Raw genomic sequence first — 22,607 nt, forward strand, 5'->3', positions numbered from 1 at the left:
AGCTCAGAGTCATATCTGGACTCTCTTCAAATTGATCTGTATGCCTCTGGTATGTATTCTTCGCACTTATTGAACAGTGTCCAAGAGGTGCCTGATGCTGTTGACATATTCACAATGGTTTCAGTGTGCATCAGTTTCCTTCCTAGTTTTGTTTGAACACAAGCCAGCAATGGCTTCAACTCTGCCAGATAAAACTGAATATTCTATATGTTGGGACATTGATCGGACATTCTGATTACTTATAAAAACTGTACTGTGGTCCTCGATCTTGAAGTTATTCAGAATAGAAACTCTATCATTTACCTAGATGATGCAGGGTTTTCAAGTGTATCAATTACGAGTCGAGTAGAACTCCAGTTGAACTGAATCTTACTTGCTGGAAAACAATTCAATTCGAAGCTCTCTCTTGAATTCCCTTTGCTCAAAATCCCAGGAAATGGAAAGGATTCCAAATCTACGTAAACTTATTCTAATGTAACTTATGCAGAATTCAGATATGGTTTTACCAGTTAAACTCGAATAATCTTCAAAATAGCGTTTAATTGCGTACTAATCTTAACCTTTATCTAACTCTTTGTATGTCCAAGGCTGGAATATTGAACCAGTCCGTTCGATCTTAAAGATGTTCTTTGATTTCAGTCTACAAATCTACATGAGTAATGTAAACGTAGTCCATTATACACTATATTTAGATTGTGCGGCACAGTGGGCTTTGGGTTGGAGCATCTTTTATCTCCTTGATTCTTGATCCTTTCGGTTGGCGTTCGCCTGTAATCAATTGATGGTTCTAGCCTCTTCACTATGAAGGCGACTAGAAAGGTCTTAACGATTCACCTTAACTTCAGCTATTCAAAGCAACGTTTTGAAGGTGACTTAAAAATTCATTACGCCTGAGGTTAGTTCTTGTTGATAATCCGAAGTAAAGAGTTCAATTTGGACCATCAGCCATACATAAATAAACTTAACAAAGACTAAAGAACAAAGACAGCACAGCAAAGAATGGATTGCTTCTTGCAAAAGTCCCAAGAAAGGATGGTGAGATAGACCCACCTATCGCCATATATTCCAATGCAGCGCAGGAAAAAGAAAGTCCAGCAATGGTCCCAACTTCCAACCCTGTCAGCAGCGACGAACCGTGTAACAGAAACGAGCATTCGGTATGGATGCGCCATGCCACGGAAACAATAGAGCGAGAAACCCACGGCCCAAAAACAGCAACGGCGGGAGATGGGTGTTGCGTGCAAGTGGCAAGAAGGCACATGACGATAGAAAGAATCGATCGATCGAGGTTTGGGAAAATACAACAAAAAACACACACACACACACGGTTAACGTAATGGTGGTGGGGAGGGGGGGGGGGGGTGGTAGAAACAAGAAACTTACAACACGATAACGGATCGCTATCAAGCCCATTTGGACAAGTGAGCTAAACGCAAACCGATACCCGCAAGCGCAACCACCGATCCGGGGGGGGGGGGGGGGAGGGTTTTTTTTTTTTTTCGTTTGTTTGATTTGTTGCTGTACAATGCGTGTGTGACTGTTTGTGCGTGTGCTCATATGTGCGCTTTCGTTAGTGCCGGTTGACAGTGGCCCGGAATGAACTGCTCCCCGGGCATCATGCGCCCATTTGTTTGCATTGACGAAAGTCCCGTGCCGTCCCTGGTTCGATGTTTGGATTTGTTTAACTTTCTGATTTGGGATTTCGGGTGAAAGAGAGGAACAAATAAAAAAAACCCTGGCCGATGTGCGTGTGCGTATAGTTTACCACCGTTACTATGGGGGTTTTAGTGTGTGTGTGTGCCATGTACGAATGTTGCACACCGTCCGTTTGCTTATTTATTTCCTAGTGACCGGATACTACCACAGCAACACTAGTGCAGTAGAGTGAAAAGCACAACAAAAATAGTAAACCTTCTTTAACGGCGGGAAGACAGGAACTCATTTTTCCCACGCAAATGACGATCGGACAAATCGAAAGGACCGGCCACAACCATTGCCACACACTGTCACCGTATCCCTTCTGTCACTGCCAGGCGCTATTGCTTAGGTTGTGTCCTTGTGTGTGTGTGTGTGATTGTGTCTTATTATGGCCACCTCAATGTTGCCACCCTGTAGTGTAACGGGCGGGCGAACCGGTTTGGACGAGATCGGATTGGAATAAAACCAGTCCGTCCTTCCCTCGCAAAGGCAAACAAACACAAAAAAAAACGGTTGTGTGTAGTTGGGTTTGGGACGATGCAACGAACAAAGTTCCAAAATGGACTCGCTCTGTGGGAAGGATAATTGATGATATTTCATTACACTCACGCACTTGGTTATTTTTATTCTCTCTCTATCTTTCTCTCTCTCTCTTTGGTTCGCTTCTTCGGCCACGGGTTTTTCACAAAATCGCTCGGTACCTTTGTTTTCCGGGAGGGGGGTTTTGTGTTTTTTGTTTTTGTTTTCGTGATGGATCGCTCCTATCTGGGCCGAATCTGGGATCGCTCCGGCTGCCGGAACCGGAACGTCCTGTTGTGGTGTGCCGGGCTGACGGCGCAGCGCTGGACTCAATCAATCGAATTTTGCCCCAAATCGATCACGCCTGAACCGCCATCGCGGACCACTGATAAGCGCTATCCGAGCTGTTTTCACACAGCCATACACTGTTCGGCACACAAAGCGCAAACATCGCCACACATCACACGTTCCGTTCCCGTTCGCTGGTTTGGTTCTTCGCCGAACTTTTTGGCCACTCGCCGTGGTGCACCTTCTCCCTAGCTCCCCATACACGACACTGTTACAGTGCAATCGGGAAGGGAAGGGAAGGGTCGCTTCTGTTGCCGACGTTTGACGTTTTGTTATCACAATGTTTTGTTTGTTTTAAAACTATCGCTTAACTATCGTGTTCGACTTCGAGATCGCGTAACAATCGAGTACGGGAGGCGAGAATATATTTTGTTGCTGCAGTAAATACCTATCAAACCGTATTATCATAACTACATATGTAACAAGGTTGTTGCGGCAGGGTTCCGAGTGCCGATTTCTTTGTGCGTCTTCGTCAGCGGGGGCCCCGGGAAAAAAAACCGTTTGGTTTCAATCGCAGATGTTTGGATGTATTATGGCCACGCGGGGAAGGTTGGGAGTGGGAGTGGGGGTGCGGGGGACCGCCTTTACGTTGTATAATAATCGTAATCGAACAGGCTAAACAGTGCGCGAACCGAACGCGACGTCCTTTTCCAACAATCCCAGTACGTAGTTGTGTGTGTTTTGTTTGTGTCAGCAGCTTTCCGGCAGCGGGCAGCGGGCAGCAAAGAATAGTCTTCGAATGCAGTAAAATGGTTATTTCCGCCCGATTAGCTCATAAATACACACACACACACACACGGCGAGACACAAGCACGACACTTTCTCACACACGCAAGCTGGCTGTCGAGGAAGATGCTCACTGCCGTACGCGAACGAGGAGCCCGAATCACACGCGCACAATATCACAATAATTGTATGTAAACTGGCAACACACACTCACACCCACCCGGTTACGTTACGCGGGGCCCAGCTATTAAGGTGCATTTCCATTCCATCGCTCGCCGTTGTGCAAATGGTTGTCGATGCCGACCGTTGTCGGGCAGAGTGCACTGCCAATCAAGCGCTGATACGCCGAAACCGATCCTTCCGGCGGACCCGAGCGAGCTTTCAGTTGTGAAAAAAAGCCAATGGCAAACATACATCAACTGACAACTTACGACGCCCGAACGTTGACATACGCGGTCGAGATGGTCCGTGCGAAGGAGAAACCCGAAACGGTACCGTGTCGTGTCCGTAACCTCGGCTCACTGTCTCTCTCTCTCTCTCTCCCTCTCTGTCTGCCTCACGCGGTTCGGTGTTGTTTTGTTATCAGGCGTGAAAAATCATTTAGCCCGAAACCCCCCGAAACGGGATGTCTTTGTTGGGTGGCCAAACACCGAGCTCTTCTCCCACGCGCGTGCTTCGCACTGCTTGTCGGCGAGCTGTCACGGGGAGCGCTGGTAGCGGGCACCTAGCAACACCATCCGGATGCACCGCTCGGGACGCAACATTACCCCCAAACACTGGGCCCCCACAACGGGCGGTTCATGCAAGTGCCGAGTGCTGGCTGACAGCTCAGCGAGTGCCCGCAGGGCAAAACTGACAGCTTGGGCACAGGTGTAACGATGTAACCAACTTCCGAAAAGTCCGGTCCACGGACACGGAATGGCGATATGTGTCTTTGTCGTTTGTTTTGGGCTTTCTTTGTAACACAGCACTCCGAGGCACTTGGCACCGAGTTGGAAAATGTCCACACACGCACACCAAATAAAGAACGAAAGCGAAAAACACAACCTCCGGGCGACACTCCGGGCGAAGGCTTCCGTGGATCTAGGCCTGCGTTTTATTCCGGGAAGGAGCTGCTGTCTGGTGCGCGACCTGGTTGCAAATGCCACTGCCTCTGGAGGCCCGAAGCAAACAACTCGGAACAGGTGACAGACAACCACCGACAGTGCCCACTGGCAGCAACAGCACTAGCAGGCAGCAGTAGAAGCGCTAGAGAGCTTTCGCTCGGCTGGTCGCTCGTAACTGACCGACGGTATCGGAGAATCGCTTGTGTGCCCGTCCCTGTTCGGTCGGTTCCCTGTACTTTTTGCGTGTGTCTGTGGTAGTGTCAGCTTTCGAGCGGTGGTGGTGGTGGTGGTGATCGCACATGCGCACCGTTCCACCATTTTCGGCGCTGTTTCCAGCGGCACACTGGGGCTGGTGTTGCAAGCAGCATTCCAGCACAGTGCCGTGGCCACGCCGTGCACCCAAGTTTGCCTGTGTGGGTGTGTTTATGTTTGCGGGGTTTCGTGGGCCGCGGACACGTTTTCTGAATGAAACATTCCCCTCGACCTCCCAGGGTGGTTGTGCAATATTGATAAGTAAGCAACGGGGCGACACGGCACGAAACGATTGCACCGATCCAATCAACGGAACGGTAGGTTACCGGAACAGCAGAACCAGCATCAATGGGTACCCGCGGGTTTCCCGACTTTTGTGCGGGGTTTTTTTTTTGTGGTGGTAAACGGTGCTACGGAAAAGTTCAACCGTCCTCACCCCACCGGCGTCGGCTATTCGAACGCAAAGAGATCAATTTTTGGGGGGCAATTTACTAATGGCAAAAGAAGAATCGTTTGGCACATTACATCTTGCGAAGCATGTTAACCGCCCCGTGACAGCGGGTTTAGGCGGTTTGGAAGCGAAAGGGTGAGTTGCGGTGCCACGACAGCAAAAGGCAGCTGAGTGGAAACGGTTGAAAATTTCCCTAAAGACGAATGGTATTGATCTGAGTGGTTTGTGTGTAATTTTAAACTATCACTGATTGTACGTAACACAAGGTTTCGAAGAAATAAGAAACCACAGTGTGATAAAAAAATGTTATTATATTTTAAACCCCGTTGTCCGATGGAGGCGCCTGGTCCGATGGAGGCGCCTAGTGTTTCACTTACCGTTGGGAATGATAAGAATGTGTAGAATGTATGAAAATTATCTTATTTTGAAATGAAATTTACTATCTAACACTGTTACCAAGAGCAAGAATATAATTGCACTGAGTGTTACATTAAAGAAAAACGATTAAACTTTGTTTCTTGAGTTTTTTAACTACAATTTTTAACAAAGTTGTTAAGATGTTGGCCGAGTACGCTCGGAATAAGAAGCCCTTTCACTGTTCGGTTAAGGAAATTATCTTCAAAATAATGTAAATTACACTAAAGCTTAAGATTAAAAGGGGTTTTAGCATTACGTTAGGTTGTTCTGCATTTTTGTTTGATAAAAACATCTTAAATTAAATGTATTAAGTGTTTAATATGATTCACTGATTTATACATTTAAAAAAATCCTGTATGTGCTTTTGCTAATGTTATGTAAAATTTTATTCAAAGAGAAAATGTTATCATCAGTTTGAAAGTAATTTAGTTCTATTTATTGTAAGGTGTCACATAATAGAGCCACAAACATCCGGATTACAAACGTACCAACTAATCTTAACAATTTTAAACATTTTTGAGAAAGCTTTAAATTATTTATTTTTATTACAAATATTTATTTGCAAGGGACGAGACGTATGTGCAAGCTATTCTGTTCAGCTAGCAAATGGAGCTTTTATCCATGTTCCAAACCAAGCGCCATTTCGAAAGCTTCCAACGCTGAAATATTTCACCATGAAAAGTTTCCATTCGAATGCTCTAGCCCGAGTGAGTGAGTGTTTTTCAAGTTTATTATCGTACAATGTTTCAGCTAAGGCATATGTGGTTGTGTAATAAATGTGTGTGTGTTTGTAATTTGTTAAAAAAATATGTTTTAATCTTTCTAAAAGCTCAATCACCATGACGTACGCCCTACTCTAACTAATTAACACTCACAATAGTAAAATATTAGTCTAGTGGTAGATTTGTTTCAAAATACTATAAAAGTTTTAAGCTGTTTTTTTATACAAATTCCTATACGCCAACAACAATGAAAGCTAAAAAAATGGGAAGGAAGGGAGAAAAACCCACTCACCTGGGCACGGACTGCCGCGAGATGGATCTGTTTCGCCCGTACGTCGAACTTTTTCATCGAGATATCCTCCTGGATCTCGTTCGCCTTACTGTACAGCTGGCCCTCGATGCCTCTGATCTGTGTGCGAACTAAAGCGTCTACAGAATCCTACAGAAACGGATGCAAACAAACGGTAACAGAGGAGAAAAAAGAAACGACCATAAATTTAATTGACGCGCACCTACGGCTACGTTAAAACCCCCATTGGAAACAACAACACACCGGGATCACAGCGATTGAGCGTATATTGAAAAATCGATCATGAGCAAAAAAAAAAGGAAACAAACAATTCTGAGAGAAAAGTTTTTAACGGCACACAGACACACACACAGTATGTACGGGTGATATCCAGCGGATCGGAACCATGAACACCAAAATAACAAACTGGATGGCAGCAAGAGCTAGAATTAATTAGGCGAAAGAACACAACACAACCATAACAATCGAGTAAAACACTTCACAGACAGAACAAATAAAAAAGCACACACACACATACAAGATGGGCGCACGTGTGCACGGGAAGACTTCTCCGTCGTTCCAGCTACCAGCACCGGCAAAGTTGCAAATACAATCAGACGCTATCTCTGCTAGGTGGAGTATTTTTCACAACAAAAAACAAAGCAAACGTTTACCACATCTGTGACGCAGCGGTCATGCAAGTAAGCGACAGGAAGCTGGACAGTTGCAAGCAATACCAACCTGTAGTTGTTTGATTTGAATTTCTAATTCCTGCGACTCCCGGCGCAGCGCTTCCAGCGAGGGGCGCACTTGGATGGATGCACCCTTGTCGACGACGAGCTCATCCTTGAACACCGGCAGCATGGGATCCTGTGGGGCAATGGTGAGATCGTCACAACACGGTCAGACATAATTGTGGGAATTCGTGGGTTTCCGATTCCAAATTAAATATGGCTGCTCGCTCGGCAGGAGCCATGCTAGTGGCATCTCGGTTACGCCGTACCTACCCCGCCATAGTCCGGCATATCCTCGGCACCTGCCTCGTTCGCTGCATTTGCCGACTGCGGTGGGGCGAATGCTTTGCGCGGAATCCGCTGCATCGTTTGCGGCACCGGAAGCGTCCGGACGAAGTACCCGAGATCGTGCGCCGGCGAAACGTTCTTGCACTGCACGGCCAACCCATCGTAGCGCTTTGCCTGTTCCGCTGCCTGAAAACCGTTGCAAAATGCACCGGGGGAGGGTGAAAGAAAAGGTGTGTGAGTAGTTTGTTTCAATAGAGAGAGAAAGAGAGAGAAAGAAAGGGAAGAGTGGCAAAACAGGAGCCATAAGCAAACGGACACCGTAAGACGTCAAGCGCCACCCCACCCCCCCTGGGGCTGGTCGGTGGGTGTCGGAAGGTGTCAATGACAACGAAATTCTTCACGTTTTGTTTAAACATTAAACAAGTCACATTTCGTATTCTAGCGAACAACACTTCAGACCGGAGGTTGAATTACTCGAGCAGCTTCAAGTGGTGTCTGGTGGTGTTCTACGCTGGAGCGTATTTCTGTGTCGCCAGTTCCGAAGTAGTGGGAAAACATTATTGAATAAGCACGAAGGAACTCGCTTTCCTGACTGGTGTTGAACCGTCGTTGAGATATGATTTGGTGTTGTAATAAAGCTGTCTTTTAAAGCCAAAACTTCGTTCTTTATAGAAGCCCCTTACACCTACGGTTAACCCCTCAGAATGACATCTGTCGGGGACCTTCAAGAGAGATGTGTTTTTAGTAAAGCATTTTTTTAAAGAAAAGCTCTATGTGTTACACAACTTCTCCTGTCGCGCCATGCACTGCCGTGACATTGTACACGACGGTAACGGCAGCATCTTGAGTGCTTCCCACCGCCGAGGCCGAAGGTAATTGGCAGAGAATTTTATCAGGGAATTTAACGACTTCCGAGCGCGCTGTATCGTTCGGTTCGATCGACGAAACGATTTTCACACTATGTGAAGTTAATGGAATGGCAAATGTTGCTGCCTGCTGTCAGTTTCTGCCGACATTTCCGAGGCGAACACGATATTTCGCCCCTATATCTCCATCCATCCCGAGATCGCTACGGTGGTCCGGGGTCCGGTTGGGGGTGGTGCAAAAGATGCTTTGCCACGGGCGATCCGCACTCATCAATCGAAACAACGGTACGGTTTCGTGACGCTGCCAGGAACTATCTCGCCGCCGGGGCGTTGTTTGGCAGGCACAAAACTTTCGCCACGGATGACAAATATTGATACTGAAATTTAATTGGATTTTTCACTGCACTTTCGCTATCCACTTTCGCCGCGTGCACAACGACCCGACCCGCAACAAATATAAGTGAAGCGACGAAATTGATGGAGTTATTTCGGTGTGGCTTTTCGCTTTTCCCGCTGTTGCTGCGGGTGTACGGCTCTTTTTTTTGGTGATTTATTTTTTTGTTTCCCCCCTACTCGAACGAGCACGGTTGGCAGGTTCATTAAAGACGGAAATTGCCCACCCGGATTTTTGGTACGTCGCGAGGTTTTGTATTTAAACTTTCCCAGCACGTCGGTACCCGCGCACTGTGGCAACGGTTTTCAAGCAGGTGAATAATACAAATAGAATCCTCATTAGTGATTCGATGTGTTTTTCTTTTTTGTTCCGCTGGCTCATTAATTACCCAGCGCGCTTTTAACGATCGTTCCAACGATCTCCAGTGGGGGAGGGCAGTACAACACTGCCACCCGCGAGTTTCGGAGCGTTCTGGAATGAATGCTGCATATCGGTCTGTTGGAGTCCATTAAAACCGAGAACTGTGGCCAAAAGGGGAAAAAAAAACACAATCAGCAGATTTATAAAGTATCCTTTTACAACTCCCGAAGCCGGGGGTTTCCTGGTTGGAACGCCCTTTGTTACCTTCCAACCCATCCGGTAGACTTCGGCGAATTCGTAAATGACGTTGAAAGGGGTGAAAATTAATATTTTATTATCGCGGTACACGCTTCAAATGGCGCGTAGGCGAATGGCGTTTATGTGGAACAGTTTTATTTTCACGTCACCATTGTTTATGGCACAACACGATTGGAACGCCGGTGAACATCGGTTTGCTGCTGGGGAGGGGGAAAACAAAACTATGGAAAAATAGTTGTCACTTTCACTGCCGTCTCGTTTACTGGCCCCCACGGGACTGGCCCGTTGAGGCCCGTTTTGCTTCATCCAATTCATCAGCATTATCGAGGCTAATGGATGATGGACCTATTAGCATCCCGGAGCGTTCCTGCTGGGATATCGCTTGCTTTACGCCAACATTGGCAGCGGTCCGGTACGGACCAGAATTTGCCCACGTCGACTACATCTGTCCTCCGCCTGGATGGATGGATCAATCAACGTGGAAGTTGCGCCCAAAGAAAAATGAAAGCAACCATCATAAACCAAAGCAGATTCTTGCATATTTGATTAATCGTGCACGTTGGCCGCCGGAACACCGGACCGGAGAACATCAAAGAACGATGAAGAACGCGAAGGTAACAAGATCGACGTTTCGGCATTACAATATCTATGCAAAACAGGCACGCCGAAACGCCGAGATGAATTGCAGACGTCCGTGCTGCGCGCGGACGCTTCGAGCCGTTTTTGCTCGAGCCTTTTTGATCGTTTGGCATTCGTTATGCTTTATTAATGTGTTTTCATTGAGAAAATTGGCCCCCTAAACTGACTTGGCAGCGGTTAATCTGCTTATAACGATCTGTACGAAAGCCCCCCGGTTGCGTGCTCGAGATTTTGAAGAGGTGACTTCGGGATGTAAATGAACAATGAGTTTTGGAGTGTTTTAATTCAATTACGGCACGCGGGTCGTAAGAGTCTCTCCTGATACACGGAACGGATTAACTTTTAATTGGCTTCAAGTTGTTGCGTGATACCGTAAGGGTTGCGCTGGAATGTGTGCGGGCACACAAGCTTACCGCGAGCTTTTCCACACGTAAAAACAATGAATTTCATTCTGGAGGATAAGTTGGTGGCGTCTCCAGTGAAGGTGGGTGTGAAGATTTCTGTAAACAAATTATGATCTCATGGCGCTCGCTTTTCGAAATCCAATGAGCAGAGTAATCTACGTTTCAGAACTCTACAATTAGTGGGTTGATAATCATGAAACATCCTCCACATGGGATCCAAATGGCATTTGAAGTACGACCCGTCGCTTTAACACGGAACACTTTGGGTCAGGTGAAGTGTTTATCTTAATAATTGCTATGCTACAAAAAAAAAAACGGAATTCTTTCGCGAACATTTCGCGTGAAGTAATGAAACATACATTAGTAGGGTATACAAGCCGAGAGTAATTTTGCAGGAGATTTCAACGTGGAAAATAGCAAACGTTTCAGGTAATTAAAAAATTTCCATTACGTGATAATTCTTGAACATAAATATTGACCAGTAACAATGAAGTTATATTATTTTGCCAAAATTTACGGATCAAACATCTGGAACATGAGTGAATCAACTAGGAGTTATTAACTACGAGCTACATTTTCACACAAAATTGCCTAAAAGACAGTTCAAAACAAAACATTATCTATCTAACGCTTACTAATCAATCATTTCAAAAGTAAATTCTCACTTTTACAATCCGGAAATTTTCAGAGATTAAACATGGAAGACTTAATATAATGCTTTCTAGGGAAAAGCTTTACTCTCAGGGATTTCAACTAATACCCAAAAAATGGAAGTACAGTGCGGAATAATGCTATATGAACACTTGAACCTTAATAGTCAAACACAATGTTGTCGTTTTAATATATTTTTATGTGATTTATGTAATACTAAACCAAAAAAAATCGACCTTTGATGCGTAAAGAGCTTATAATTACACACATTTCAAGAAAATATGAAGGAAATTTGAATTGCTTATATAACTCTACCATGTTTTTGAACTTTGAGGACACGCCTAAACAAACTGCTTCAATTTTCGCTCTCCAACTTCAATTCTTCGAACTTCAATGATTTCTACTTAGATATTTGTTTTAACTTACTTGAAACACATTTTTATCTCTAATTAAGTTGATTTTAAATTTAATTCGTCTTAATTCCCAACAAAAAGTTACAATACACAAATGTTGCTATAGTTATGTTACGCACTGTAGTATTGCAAAATACTTCTAAAATTGAATTGAAAAAAGATAAAAGTGCAAATTAATCAATGTTAATTAACGAACACGATATAGATTTTTAATTAAAGTACACTCAACGTTAAGAAACTCATGTAAAGTTACATGAAAAAGGTCGAGAATGATCCTTTAAACTAAACGAGGTTTTATAGTCAGTCAGAGGTTAAAAGACAATCTCTCATCTTAGCTTCAACTGAAAGTAATGTTAATATTGAACTTTAAATTCCACGCTCGTTATAAATAAATGTAATCACACGACGAAGATAAACAAACCATCGGTAAACGAATGTCGGCGCTGTTCACGCGGAAGTGTACCATCCTAGAGCCCCAGGCCACGGTGCAGTATCGCCATTAACCAACCGTAAACTCCTCCACCGGGTCACTCCCTTATGTTTTATTAATGAACTTATCTTGCCTCGTTGCTTGTCACCACGCGTATCAACACGTAATCGTGCGTGTGCGTGTGTGTGGAGCGACATGTTTTGCTTTCGCTTAAGTTATTGACACCAACCACCAATCCCACACAACAATGGTGTGATAAAATATTCACAATCACACATCCCGATTTAAGTCGTCCAAGCAACCACCGGCGAAAGGCAATCGGAAGGGTGGGTATAAATTTTGTCCTACCTGACAAGTGTTTGTGCCGCGGTGGTGGTACTTTTTGGTACGCACTGTTTTTCTTTTTCTTTTCAACCCGACAACGACAATCGATTAACGAGCGAACCAAAAATAAATCTTGATTGAATGGGCCTGAAGGAAGGTAACACGAATGGGTTCGGGCGGTGAAGGTGCGTGCATTTTCACGGCTTATCCAACACTCAGGGCGGTCGGGCGCCAGCTGACGACAATGTCATGTCTGCTTAGCTTTGGGATATCTTAAGCTTCCTTCCGGCCACGTGTTGCTTCGCTCAATGGCTCGTTTTAAAAAGGAACATTTTCAATCAGGAACGCTAGGAACTGGTGGGAAACGATGCAAACCAGGGCAGACACACGCATCCAAAAGATCCCCCTTCTAAAGGGTCTCCGCTTGGGCGACCATCTTATCAAAGCCGGGAAAGCATAGGCAAAACGGTCAACGGAAGGAAGGAAGTGGCAATATAGATTCGGTGATGTCAATTCTATTTCTGATACCACCGGAAGCGGTGGAACCTTTTCGTAAGCCTACGGTCTCGACAGTGCCGCCCTAGGTAGATCCAGAGGATCATTCAATTTAAAAAGGGACGACTCGTTACAAGAGGCCACCGCTTAATTGTTGAATGTTGCCGGGGTGATGCGAAGCACCGTGGGAGGGAGGAGACGGTGGCGGTGCGTGCCACAATCATACCATTTCCGACGTAACGTCCGTACTTTGGGGATTCACCAATTTGGAAATTCTAATCTCTCCACCAAGCGATGTCTTCGTAAAGGGTCTGTGAGCCAAGAGCTTGTTCACCACGAGAGACACAGCGGGAAGTGGGATGCGGCAGGAGTTCCGGCGGGTTCCGGACAGGCACGTTACTTAGGACCTGTCCCAATCGGGATGATTATTTCTTTGCCACCGTCACGTTCGTCGTCAACAGCGGCTCAACAAAACAAGCCCCGGCAATGAAGACTGGCGTTGACGATGAGCATGCCGGAAGACGGTGACGTTTCTCTGTTGTCACCGTATGTGTGTGTGTGTGTGTGTCCCCAATTGTGTCCCTCAAGAGGACATCTTTTTCGTTCGTTTCATGCGTTCTTTTGCGATGCGGAAAGCAAATGGTGAGTGTGCTTGGAAAGTGTGCACCTGTCCCCCGGACTCCCCATCCCCAGCCTGGCTAATGACGTTGTCAGTGTTGAAGAAGTTCCAGAAGGCAGGTTTGCCTGTTAAAATTATGCCAGCGTTTGCACCGGTAGGAACGAGCGGTGGCAATTTGTCCGTGGCCCGCAGGTGGCCCGGCTATTATCGGATCTCCAGCACAACCGGTAGTTATGCTTCAAGGAAATTTCCATCTATCAAAGGAAGCCGAAACCAGGGAGCGGAGTGCTTCGGGGGAGGGACGTGGATGCAATCTAATGTACAAGCGGAACAGCCCCCGGGGGCGTCCAACCCCTTACCTTGGCGGCGATGGCTTCGGCACCCTGCAGCACAGCTTCCGACACGATGTTGCACAGGTCGTTGTAGATCTCCTCCAGCTCCTGCATCAGCTGGGGCAGCGTTTCGCAATGGTACGCCTCGAGCATCGCGTTGGTCGCGTGCAGCTGCTGCACGTACGCATTGTGCGAGTCGATGTACTGCGTCAGCGTGTGCTGGGTCGGGCTCTGGCGGTGAGCGATGTAGCATTGTTTGTATTCGATTCGGCACTTGGATAGTTTCTCTTCAGTCTTGGTAATGATTGTATCGAACGACTCCCGGTGTGTAAATACTTTCCTACTTTGGACCTTCCGATAGAACGACCGCTCCAGCAGTGGACGTGCGACCTGTGTGAAGGAGTAGAGAAGGAGATTGAATGAGATAAAAAAAAAAACAAATAGCAAAGAGTATTGGGAAAGTGAAGTTAATGGTCCAAGTAACCGATTCCAACACCAACAGTGCGCACCAAAAAAAAAAACGATAAGTCACGCCAGGTGGCCTGTCAGGTGGGGGTGCTTTTTTTATCCACCCGAAGGTCAACCAGTCCAGAAAAGTTACGGTGCGAATGGCAGCAAATTAATCCATCTCCTGCACATGCTTACCGAAAACAAACAAAACACGAAAAAAAAAAAACGGCAGAGAAATACTGCGTGATTGATTACTCCGAAAGACGTTTTCATTAACTTCCCAGTCATCTAATCTCCAGCAGTAGCGGAGAAAACAATAGCCTAACACGCAGAGCGCAGTGTACGCATTCGGTGCCGATGACGTATGATTTATTGCACGCCCACCGAAAGGGCAGCAGCATACGGACGGCACGCGTCTGTGCTCGGTACTCACCTGTCTGGAGAGCGTGCTGGCCACGTCGATTGTTGCCTGCGAGTCCGCTTCGATTTCCTGCAGCAGCGTTTCCCATGCGGTGAACAGGTTCGACTGACAGGCGGGCCTACCCCGGGGTGGTGGCCGGAAGTAAAGTCAACGATTGGTATATGCATGTATGTATTATATTTAGAATGGTGGCAACCCCCCTCCCCCCACTACCCCCTCCTCCCCCCTTATTTCAAATGGATACGTACCGTTCCTTTCGCAGTTCGCTGTTCCGTTTGCGGTAGTTCGAAACCAACACTTGCAGTGCCTCGGCATGCTGCTCGTACAGCTGCGCCAAGGTTTCGCTGAAATCCGAAACTGCCGAAATATGTGAACGAAGATACGAATGATTGGAAAGTTAATCAACCGTCCGAGCGCGTGCTCTTTGGTGTGTCAGCGATCGGTGCCCACCGTAGCCGAGAAGGTTTTGTGCAGGAACGCTCAATTAAAATTCGTACCTATATTTGCTATGGTTTCGATCTAGCTAATGGCCTGCCCTGCTGCCTGCGTTATGATGAAAATATCGCTCTACCTCGTGCATCGAATCAATCCGAGCCGGGCATATCGGCATTTCGTTCTGATTGAGCAATAATGGTTGCGGTTTGTAGGTAAGTTACTGTCAATATTTTTGAAATTTAAAATAATCACATGAACATTGAGCTACTCTAACACATCTCTACGAATCCTCGTCTTCGATTTGTAGCTCAGTCTTTAACGTTAAATTCGCACAACTTATCGTACAACCCTTTTCGATGCGGCATCCACATCGATACAAACGAGGTTCCGTGGGGAAGGCAAAAAAGCATGCCGATATTTTTGTTTACGAACCATTAGCGAGTAATGAGGTAATCACATGGCGCTCGGCATTAGTGGTACCCAGCTGGGAAGAAACTTAGACCGTGCGGTAGGAAAATATTTCCCCGCACCTTTTGCCCAACGCGGTTCAGTACCCCACAGTGTTCACTTTGCTTTTTTTTCCACCTGCTCAACCCTTAAGGATGATTGAATATTTAAACAAAAACTACAATCCAAACGGAGGGAAATGGTTTGCGTTGATCCTATTGATGAGCTTTTTGGATTGGATGAGATACACTTAGTGCCATGTGAAGTATCATGCTGTCTGCATGTAATAAAAAAATGCGACCAGATCTGGTTTGTACTGCTGCTAGTCTTCGATTGCGTATACCAAATCTACTGAGTTCTCTTTTCTATTTCAACTCCAGTTGAGTTCTCTCCTGAGTGTTGTGCCAAATGAATCTTTTGAGATAAGTCACTCATATGACTCTTCAGTGAGGAGTCATTGAAATCAGGATTCGACTCTCAACAGTTTCATGAATCTCCGGATCAGTGTGGATCCGTGTTTGGCAACTGATGAGCAGGGGGTTTACATGACGAGATAAGCAAATCGTAGCAAATTCATGAATCTTTGAAAAAGAGATCGTTCAGGTCAAAGATTCATCCAGATTCATTAATACGAATGATTCCATTTAGTTTACTTCTGAGAATTCTTTACTCTCAGTTCTAGTTTATAAATTGTTCTTAATCTTAATTAATTCTTAATTAATTAATCTTTAGTGCTGTAAAGTGTTAAAAACCACTTATTTCCGGGAATCCTTGAAACATCTTCAATGATCCCTGTATCTTCTCTCTGTCATTCATTTGTACATTCATTCAGATGCTTGAACCAGTGTCAGATTCACCATGCACTGTGGTAAGTCATCAAAAACTCCTCCTGATTCTACTATCCAGACTACAAAGTTACGATGCTCAACGGTTTTGTTTTAGTTGTTCACCTTCTAACTATCCGGTCGTAAGCATAAATAAGCCATGTTGTGGTTTGTGCTTCTGCTCGCGGCATTTACATTACGGTGAAACCGCACAAAACCGGGGAATGGAATTGAGTTCGGTGGCTGCATTAAGCTACATGTTACCGTTTGTGCACGTTTCATTCACCTTTTTTACTAGTAACTGCGGTCTCTAGTCTCGTCACTGGAATAGTGCTTTTGCATAATTAATTTTCATAACTATCAATATCTGCCATCAACAACTGGTATCGATTTCGTCTAATTCCATCCGTCCGGCGCTTTGCTGATGAGAGTTTTATGAGGTATATTTTTTTATAACAGCGAGCTTATTGATTCCATCCGATTGATTTCCAGTACTCGTTCAGTCTTAGTGTGAGTTTGTTCTTGTTTAATATCACAATATCAATAATAGAGGCATATGAATTATTTATCAGATATTTTCCAACAAAACGTTCCTTGTTTTTTTTGTTTAGACGACTCAATAAGCAATATGTTTTAACAGAATTCGTTCACTTTCCGTGTGGAGGCAACGTTGCTACCCGCTAGTGACTTTACTTCCGATAACTTGCCAACAGCATGACACCTTACATGGCATGGATTTTGAAGCTTTGAGTTGGAGTATTCGATGCTACTTTGTTTTTACACCTGATCCGCACAGGTTGTCTGTATGGTTGAATAAAATATTCACTCCCTGTGCACAACGTTCCAATTTCGGTGCAGATGCTAACCAACTATTGAACCCGCTTGTTTTTCGCAAAACGCAGCTCGGTTGGGCCATTATGTGGTAGTGGCCATAAAACATGAAATCACCTAACAGCAAATATCTCAGCATAGGTAGCAATTCCCGCATCGATCGTACCGGTTTTGCTGGTGGAACCTGAAAAATCCGGACACCGGTGGGGCAAAAACCTGGCGGTGTCTAAGAATAAACCGCTCGTGCATCTAGTTTCTAAAAATATTGACCATGGTAGGACTATCCGAAGTCTGGATTAGCATAACAACAACATATTAATTTTACTTCAAACCCGCCCAAGTGGAAGACATCGACTTAGGTTTTTCTTTTTTTTTTTGTAGTATATACTCCTCATTCAAAGCAGATCTGCTCCGTTGACCTTTAACCCACAGTCGTTGCGTTTGGTTAGATAACTGAGTGGTTTTGTATTGGAACGTTTGGGTGAAATAAAATATAGACACCAATCGGTACGGGGCGATATGGATAAAACATGACAAAAATAGCATCCTTCATCGGGTTTGACCGCCTTTTGCAGGTTTTGTAATTTCAATCTCTGCTAATTGGCAAACGTTGCTTGAAGGTGCTCTCAGGTTCAAGAGTTCCGCCTCAACCAAAAAAGACAGTCCGGGAGGCTGGCAAGCAGGCAACAAAAAAAAAAAAAGACTCATCATATCAACAACACGCGCACACTGAATCGAACGACCGATTCTCGGAAATGTTCATCAAGAGAAATGACTGCATTAGTACGCAGCTATCAATCTTCATTCCGTTTGTTGCACGGTTCGGTTAATGGCGATAGAAATAAGTCAAAAAACGAATGCTATTTATTTAGGCGCCCAACACATTGTGCCGGAGCATTTTAATCTAGCCGGAAACCGGAATTATTAATAAGCAGGCTCTGAGTGTACATCTATATCACTAACTAACTATGTCAATCAATTATAAGTTTGATATTTAGAATTTTTTTGTGAATGAAGAAACAAACTATTTTTGGCTATTTTGAAGATGATTTTATAGAAAGTTTGTTCCTTTTTTTATAGGATATAGGGAAAATTACATAGGAACGTTCTGATATTAATTCTTTTTCTTGTTATTATGGCTAGAAAAACATGTTAACAGGTTATGAATGATTGTAAATAATATATTTAAAAAATTATTAACATTTCCTGAGAAATTTTCTTGATTTCCTTGAATTTTCGTGTATTTCTGCGTTTTTTTTATTCTTTCACTTCCTACTTTTGGTTCCAAATTTATATAAAGCATCGTGGAATGTTTCCTTTAGGAAAAAAACATATAGTACATAATATATAATAATTTATGTGCCTATATTTTGTATATGGAGTTAAATTTTGAATTCGCTCGTCTTCGAACTCAACCTGTTGTTCTTAAACAAGGGAAAACATATTATAACAAGTGGTACAATCTTATCAAAATCACAAACTTATAGCAAAATTTTAAGATTTTTAGAAAACCTAATATTACTAGAGCGATGTTATCGATTTGAAAACCACTGTGTACTCTTAAATTAAGAAACTTTACATGTATTTGCTCATGTTTTTAGATAACTTCGACTTTTAACAATCGGAAATTATTCACAAACGAAGCTCTTACGCCGAGTACACCCGGGATAAGGTGACCTGTCACTGTTTGTAAAAGGAAATGTCTTCAAACGAATGTAACCTGTATCTTAGAATAAGTTACCTTTAGTTACAAGCAATACGGCTACGGGTCGTTCTTCTTAAAATACGCCATTCCTACGCCATCTTGAAACTATCGCGGAGTAAAAACCTATTAAGTCCAACATGATTTGGAACGTGTAAACAAACTTTGCTGCTCAATTATGTAAATTACACTGATTAATAACTAATATCGGGAAAAAATTTAAATGAAAAACAATCAAATTTAAGTTGCAAAAGTCCGGGAGTAAAGGAACAAACCCATTATCAGCCCAAGCCACGCTTACGTTTACGGATGATAAAAGCATTAATTATGGACAAAATAATCAATGTTATGTGTGTTTCCCAACTTTCAAAAATACAGTCCGGAAGCAAAAAAAAATAACAAACATACATTACGAACGTTTACTTTTTCCTACTTGCGAATTGCTCTTTCGCTTATCATCTCTCGCCCCAACACTAGCTGAACAATGTTAGTTTTGTACCAAAAACTCGCCACCAATCGATATTTGCTGCTTATAAATTCTTAATTCTCATTTCCTTTCCGGTACGGTGGTGGTAGGGAGTCAGAAAGTCCTCCTCCGCACCGAGCAGCTTCTTCTATGTGTGTTTGTCTGTGTGTGCCTGTACCTGGTGTGAGTGTTGTATGAAATACCGCAATAACCAGTAAACAGGCAATAGCTATTGCAGCTCGGGCTCGGGCAAGTAAACCTTCCCACGGCCGCAAGATCTGCTTCCCCTTCAAGGCTTCCGCATGGTGCTGGCCGACCCCCCCCCCCCCCCCAATCCTTACTTACCTGTTTTCACTAGCTTAAACGTTACACTGTTGTGGGACTTGAGCGCTTCATTTAGGCCGGGGTGGCCCAGATCCTTGAGCACTCCTCCACCACCGGCGGTGGACATGCTGCCTCCGAGTGCCTGGAACGCGGGGCCCGCACTCGGCGTCACTCCACGCTTGCTAAATATGTTATGTCGATGGCTTTTTGATGATTCTGCGCCCCGGGATGGGTGGGTCACGGCACGGTAGCGAATGTGGACGAAAGAGGAAGAAAGAGAAAATAGACACAGTTTTATCAATACATCGTACCGATCTGGGGAACCGTCCCCGGCGGTTGGGTGACTAGTGATTGTCTAGAAAACAAAGAAAAGAAAAGAAATCAAAAAAGCCAAAAAAAAAAAAACGGTGCGCTAAAGTTAGAGAACATCACGCGGTAAAGTAAACGAGCGAAAATAAAGCAAACTCGATCGAGAGAGAAAAAAACACAGGAAAATCGTGAAACGAACACCGAAATCACTGCGTTGATTAAGCTATTTATTATAATCCCATTTAGCAGCATATTTTTGCATAAAAGCTTCCCTCTGCCCAAATGCCGCGCCCCATGGTATGCGGTGTCGCCAGGCACTCACGATGCGCGTGGGGAAGGAAGTCGCATTAGTGGTAACGCGCTCCGGGGACGACTGACCAGCCAAGCGTCCTGGGTGAGCACCGGGTTGGTGGCGAGCACGAAACTTGGCTGGTTGGGGGCAACAAAACACAAGAAGAAAAAAAAAACTAACAAACAGCACTCAAACACTCGCAAAACATCGGGAGCTATTTATGTTTGGGAACGAGGCAGCACCGGGTACCGTACGCTTGTGCCGGTTCAGTGCTACAGCTGGCTAGGTGGGCGAGTTTATGTTTTGTCATTAAAGTCCAGCACCAGGGTACTGCGCCAAGGGCTTTCCCGTCCCACAGCTGGCTGTTGCGAGAACAACGTGCTGCAGTGCACGACTTGCCATGACCAAATGCATAAGCTTCCTGTCGGTCGGTCAGCGGGAACAATGAGTTTTTAAAGTGACAAAAAAGGGAAACAGGGGGTGTGCTGATGGTTTTGGTTCGTGAAAATGCATTTGTGGAAACGGGCATTAAATGGAACTGGACGCTTGATGTGGTTTTTTCTCGGGGAGGTTTTCACGCTACTGTCCGAGAGGCAACCCGAATAATCCGTCTCGCTTCCCATCGAATCAGGTCGCACTAGAATAGTTAACACAGGCGCACACAAACACAAACACACACACACACTTAAAACAGACAAACGATGAATGCATGGTTGATCAGTAGTCGATGGGTCAGTAGTGGTGATGCAGGAAGTACGTGGCACGAAGCGAGCGAATGACGCATGACGTGCTGAGCGGTTTACATCCGACATGCTTCTTCGAGGGGTGTTTTTTTTTTGTAAGACGGTGATTCCAGATTAGTGGAGAGCTTCTTGGGGTATGCAAACTGGCACTCGGGCAGAAGCCGCAGTAGCAGCCAGGCGCAGATACTACCCGTATTATATGCAAGAGCAACACGTCCTTCGGATGCAATTTGCAGGGTTTTTCGGGTGAGGGTATGATGACGTATGAAAAGAGGGTGGGGGGAAAAAGGGGGGGGGGGGGCGGAGCGGGGCGGGCGGCACGAATGTCTGTGAACTCACTCAGAAATTAGAAAATAGAATAGCAACCACAACTAGTTGGTCAGGGGCACCTGTCGTCACCTTTCTGGGACGTCTCGACGTCGGCGAACTCGTGTTCGGCACTCTTGGAACGTATGCTTAGCGGCGACTTGGGCTTCCGGAAGAACCCTAGCGAGCTGGGCCGCTGGTCGTAGCCGGGGCCGGCGCTCCGCAGCCCGGTGTCCGCGTCCGCCAGCCCGGGATCGGAACCGCTCGTGCCGAGCGCATCGAGCGACCGGGCGGATGGTTTCTCGCGCACCTCCAGCGAGTACACCTGCTCGCCCGACTCGAAGAACGCGTCGAAGTTGCGCTGGCGCAGATTGTCGCGCGTAAAGACCGGGTTCGATACATGGATGTGCAGGTCCTCGCGGACGCGCGAGGCCGTCTCGTTCTGCTCGATCGAGGAATGTGGTCGCAGGCGGCCGAGCTTCAGCTGCAGCTTCGACTTCGACTTGGTGGTCGCCGCCGCCGCCGCCGCCGGCTCCTTCAGGCCACCCTTCGGCGACGCGGTACCGGCCGGACCACGCGCGGCCACCGTGGCAGGGATGCCGTTACGCGGGCTAACATCGTCGATGAAGGTGGCCAGCTCGCTCGCGTCTGCTAGGGCGGTACCGCTCGGGTCGTCCAATTCGTACGACTCGCCCGACTCCTGGCGCCGGCTGGACGTCGTCGGGGCGTGCGCTTTCGTCGGTTCGTTCGCCTTTTTCACCGTGCTGGTCGGGGCGGTCGCTTTGCTGGCGGTGCTTTTGGCCGATTTGGTGGATGCGTGTTTGGATGAGTGGGCGTTGGATGTGGAAGAGGTGGTGACGGTGGTTTTGGAGGTGGTGGTGGTGGTGGTGGTGGTGGTGGTGGATGTAGGCCTACTGCCTGTGGGAACAAGAGGCTCCCGCAGGTTGTCCAGAGTTGGTCTGGGCGGTACTCTCGGTACGGCGATTCCGTATGTCAACAATATGAGTTCATCCGCCGGAAATATTACGTACATTCCTGGCCCCGACGGAGCATGGCGAACGATTCCAGTACCGACTGGTGCCTTCCAATGTCCAACGGTGATCCAACTCAGAGCCGTTCATACGCTTACACTTGTTACGAGCACTGTATTTTTTGTGGGGTTTTTTTTCTTCTCTTTTGGGGTATCTAAATCACGATCCTATCACACCAGCCCGAAGACTTCTCAGTTCCTACGCTTGCAATAGCCGGCAGAATTCTACGGGCACCACACTATCGCGCTGTGCGGCCCGAGTTGCGTGAATGTTTTTTTTTTGGTCTTCTCT

General features: G+C 45.8%; 1 protein-coding gene across 1 annotated transcript in view; it reads right to left on the reverse strand.

Moving 5' to 3' along the window:
- Positions 1-22,318, reverse strand: part of LOC128713101 (uncharacterized) — a 49,574-nt gene extending 27,256 nt beyond the window's left edge. Inside the window, exons 1-8 of the mRNA XM_053807964.1 lie at positions 21,379-22,318; positions 19,657-19,851; positions 14,855-14,963; positions 14,619-14,724; positions 13,763-14,125; positions 7,563-7,736; positions 7,270-7,398; positions 6,532-6,678 (exon numbers count right to left, since the gene is read on the reverse strand). Of these exons, the coding sequence (XP_053663939.1) occupies positions 6,532-6,678; positions 7,270-7,398; positions 7,563-7,736; positions 13,763-14,125; positions 14,619-14,724; positions 14,855-14,963; positions 19,657-19,851; positions 21,379-22,318 (2,163 nt within the window). The remainder of the gene's footprint in view (positions 1-6,531; positions 6,679-7,269; positions 7,399-7,562; positions 7,737-13,762; positions 14,126-14,618; positions 14,725-14,854; positions 14,964-19,656; positions 19,852-21,378) is intronic.
- Between the last annotated feature and the right edge of the window lie 289 nt (positions 22,319-22,607).

This window comes from Anopheles marshallii, chromosome 3, assembly GCF_943734725.1.
Source record: "Anopheles marshallii chromosome 3, idAnoMarsDA_429_01, whole genome shotgun sequence".
Taxonomy (NCBI): domain Eukaryota; kingdom Metazoa; phylum Arthropoda; class Insecta; order Diptera; family Culicidae; genus Anopheles; species Anopheles marshallii.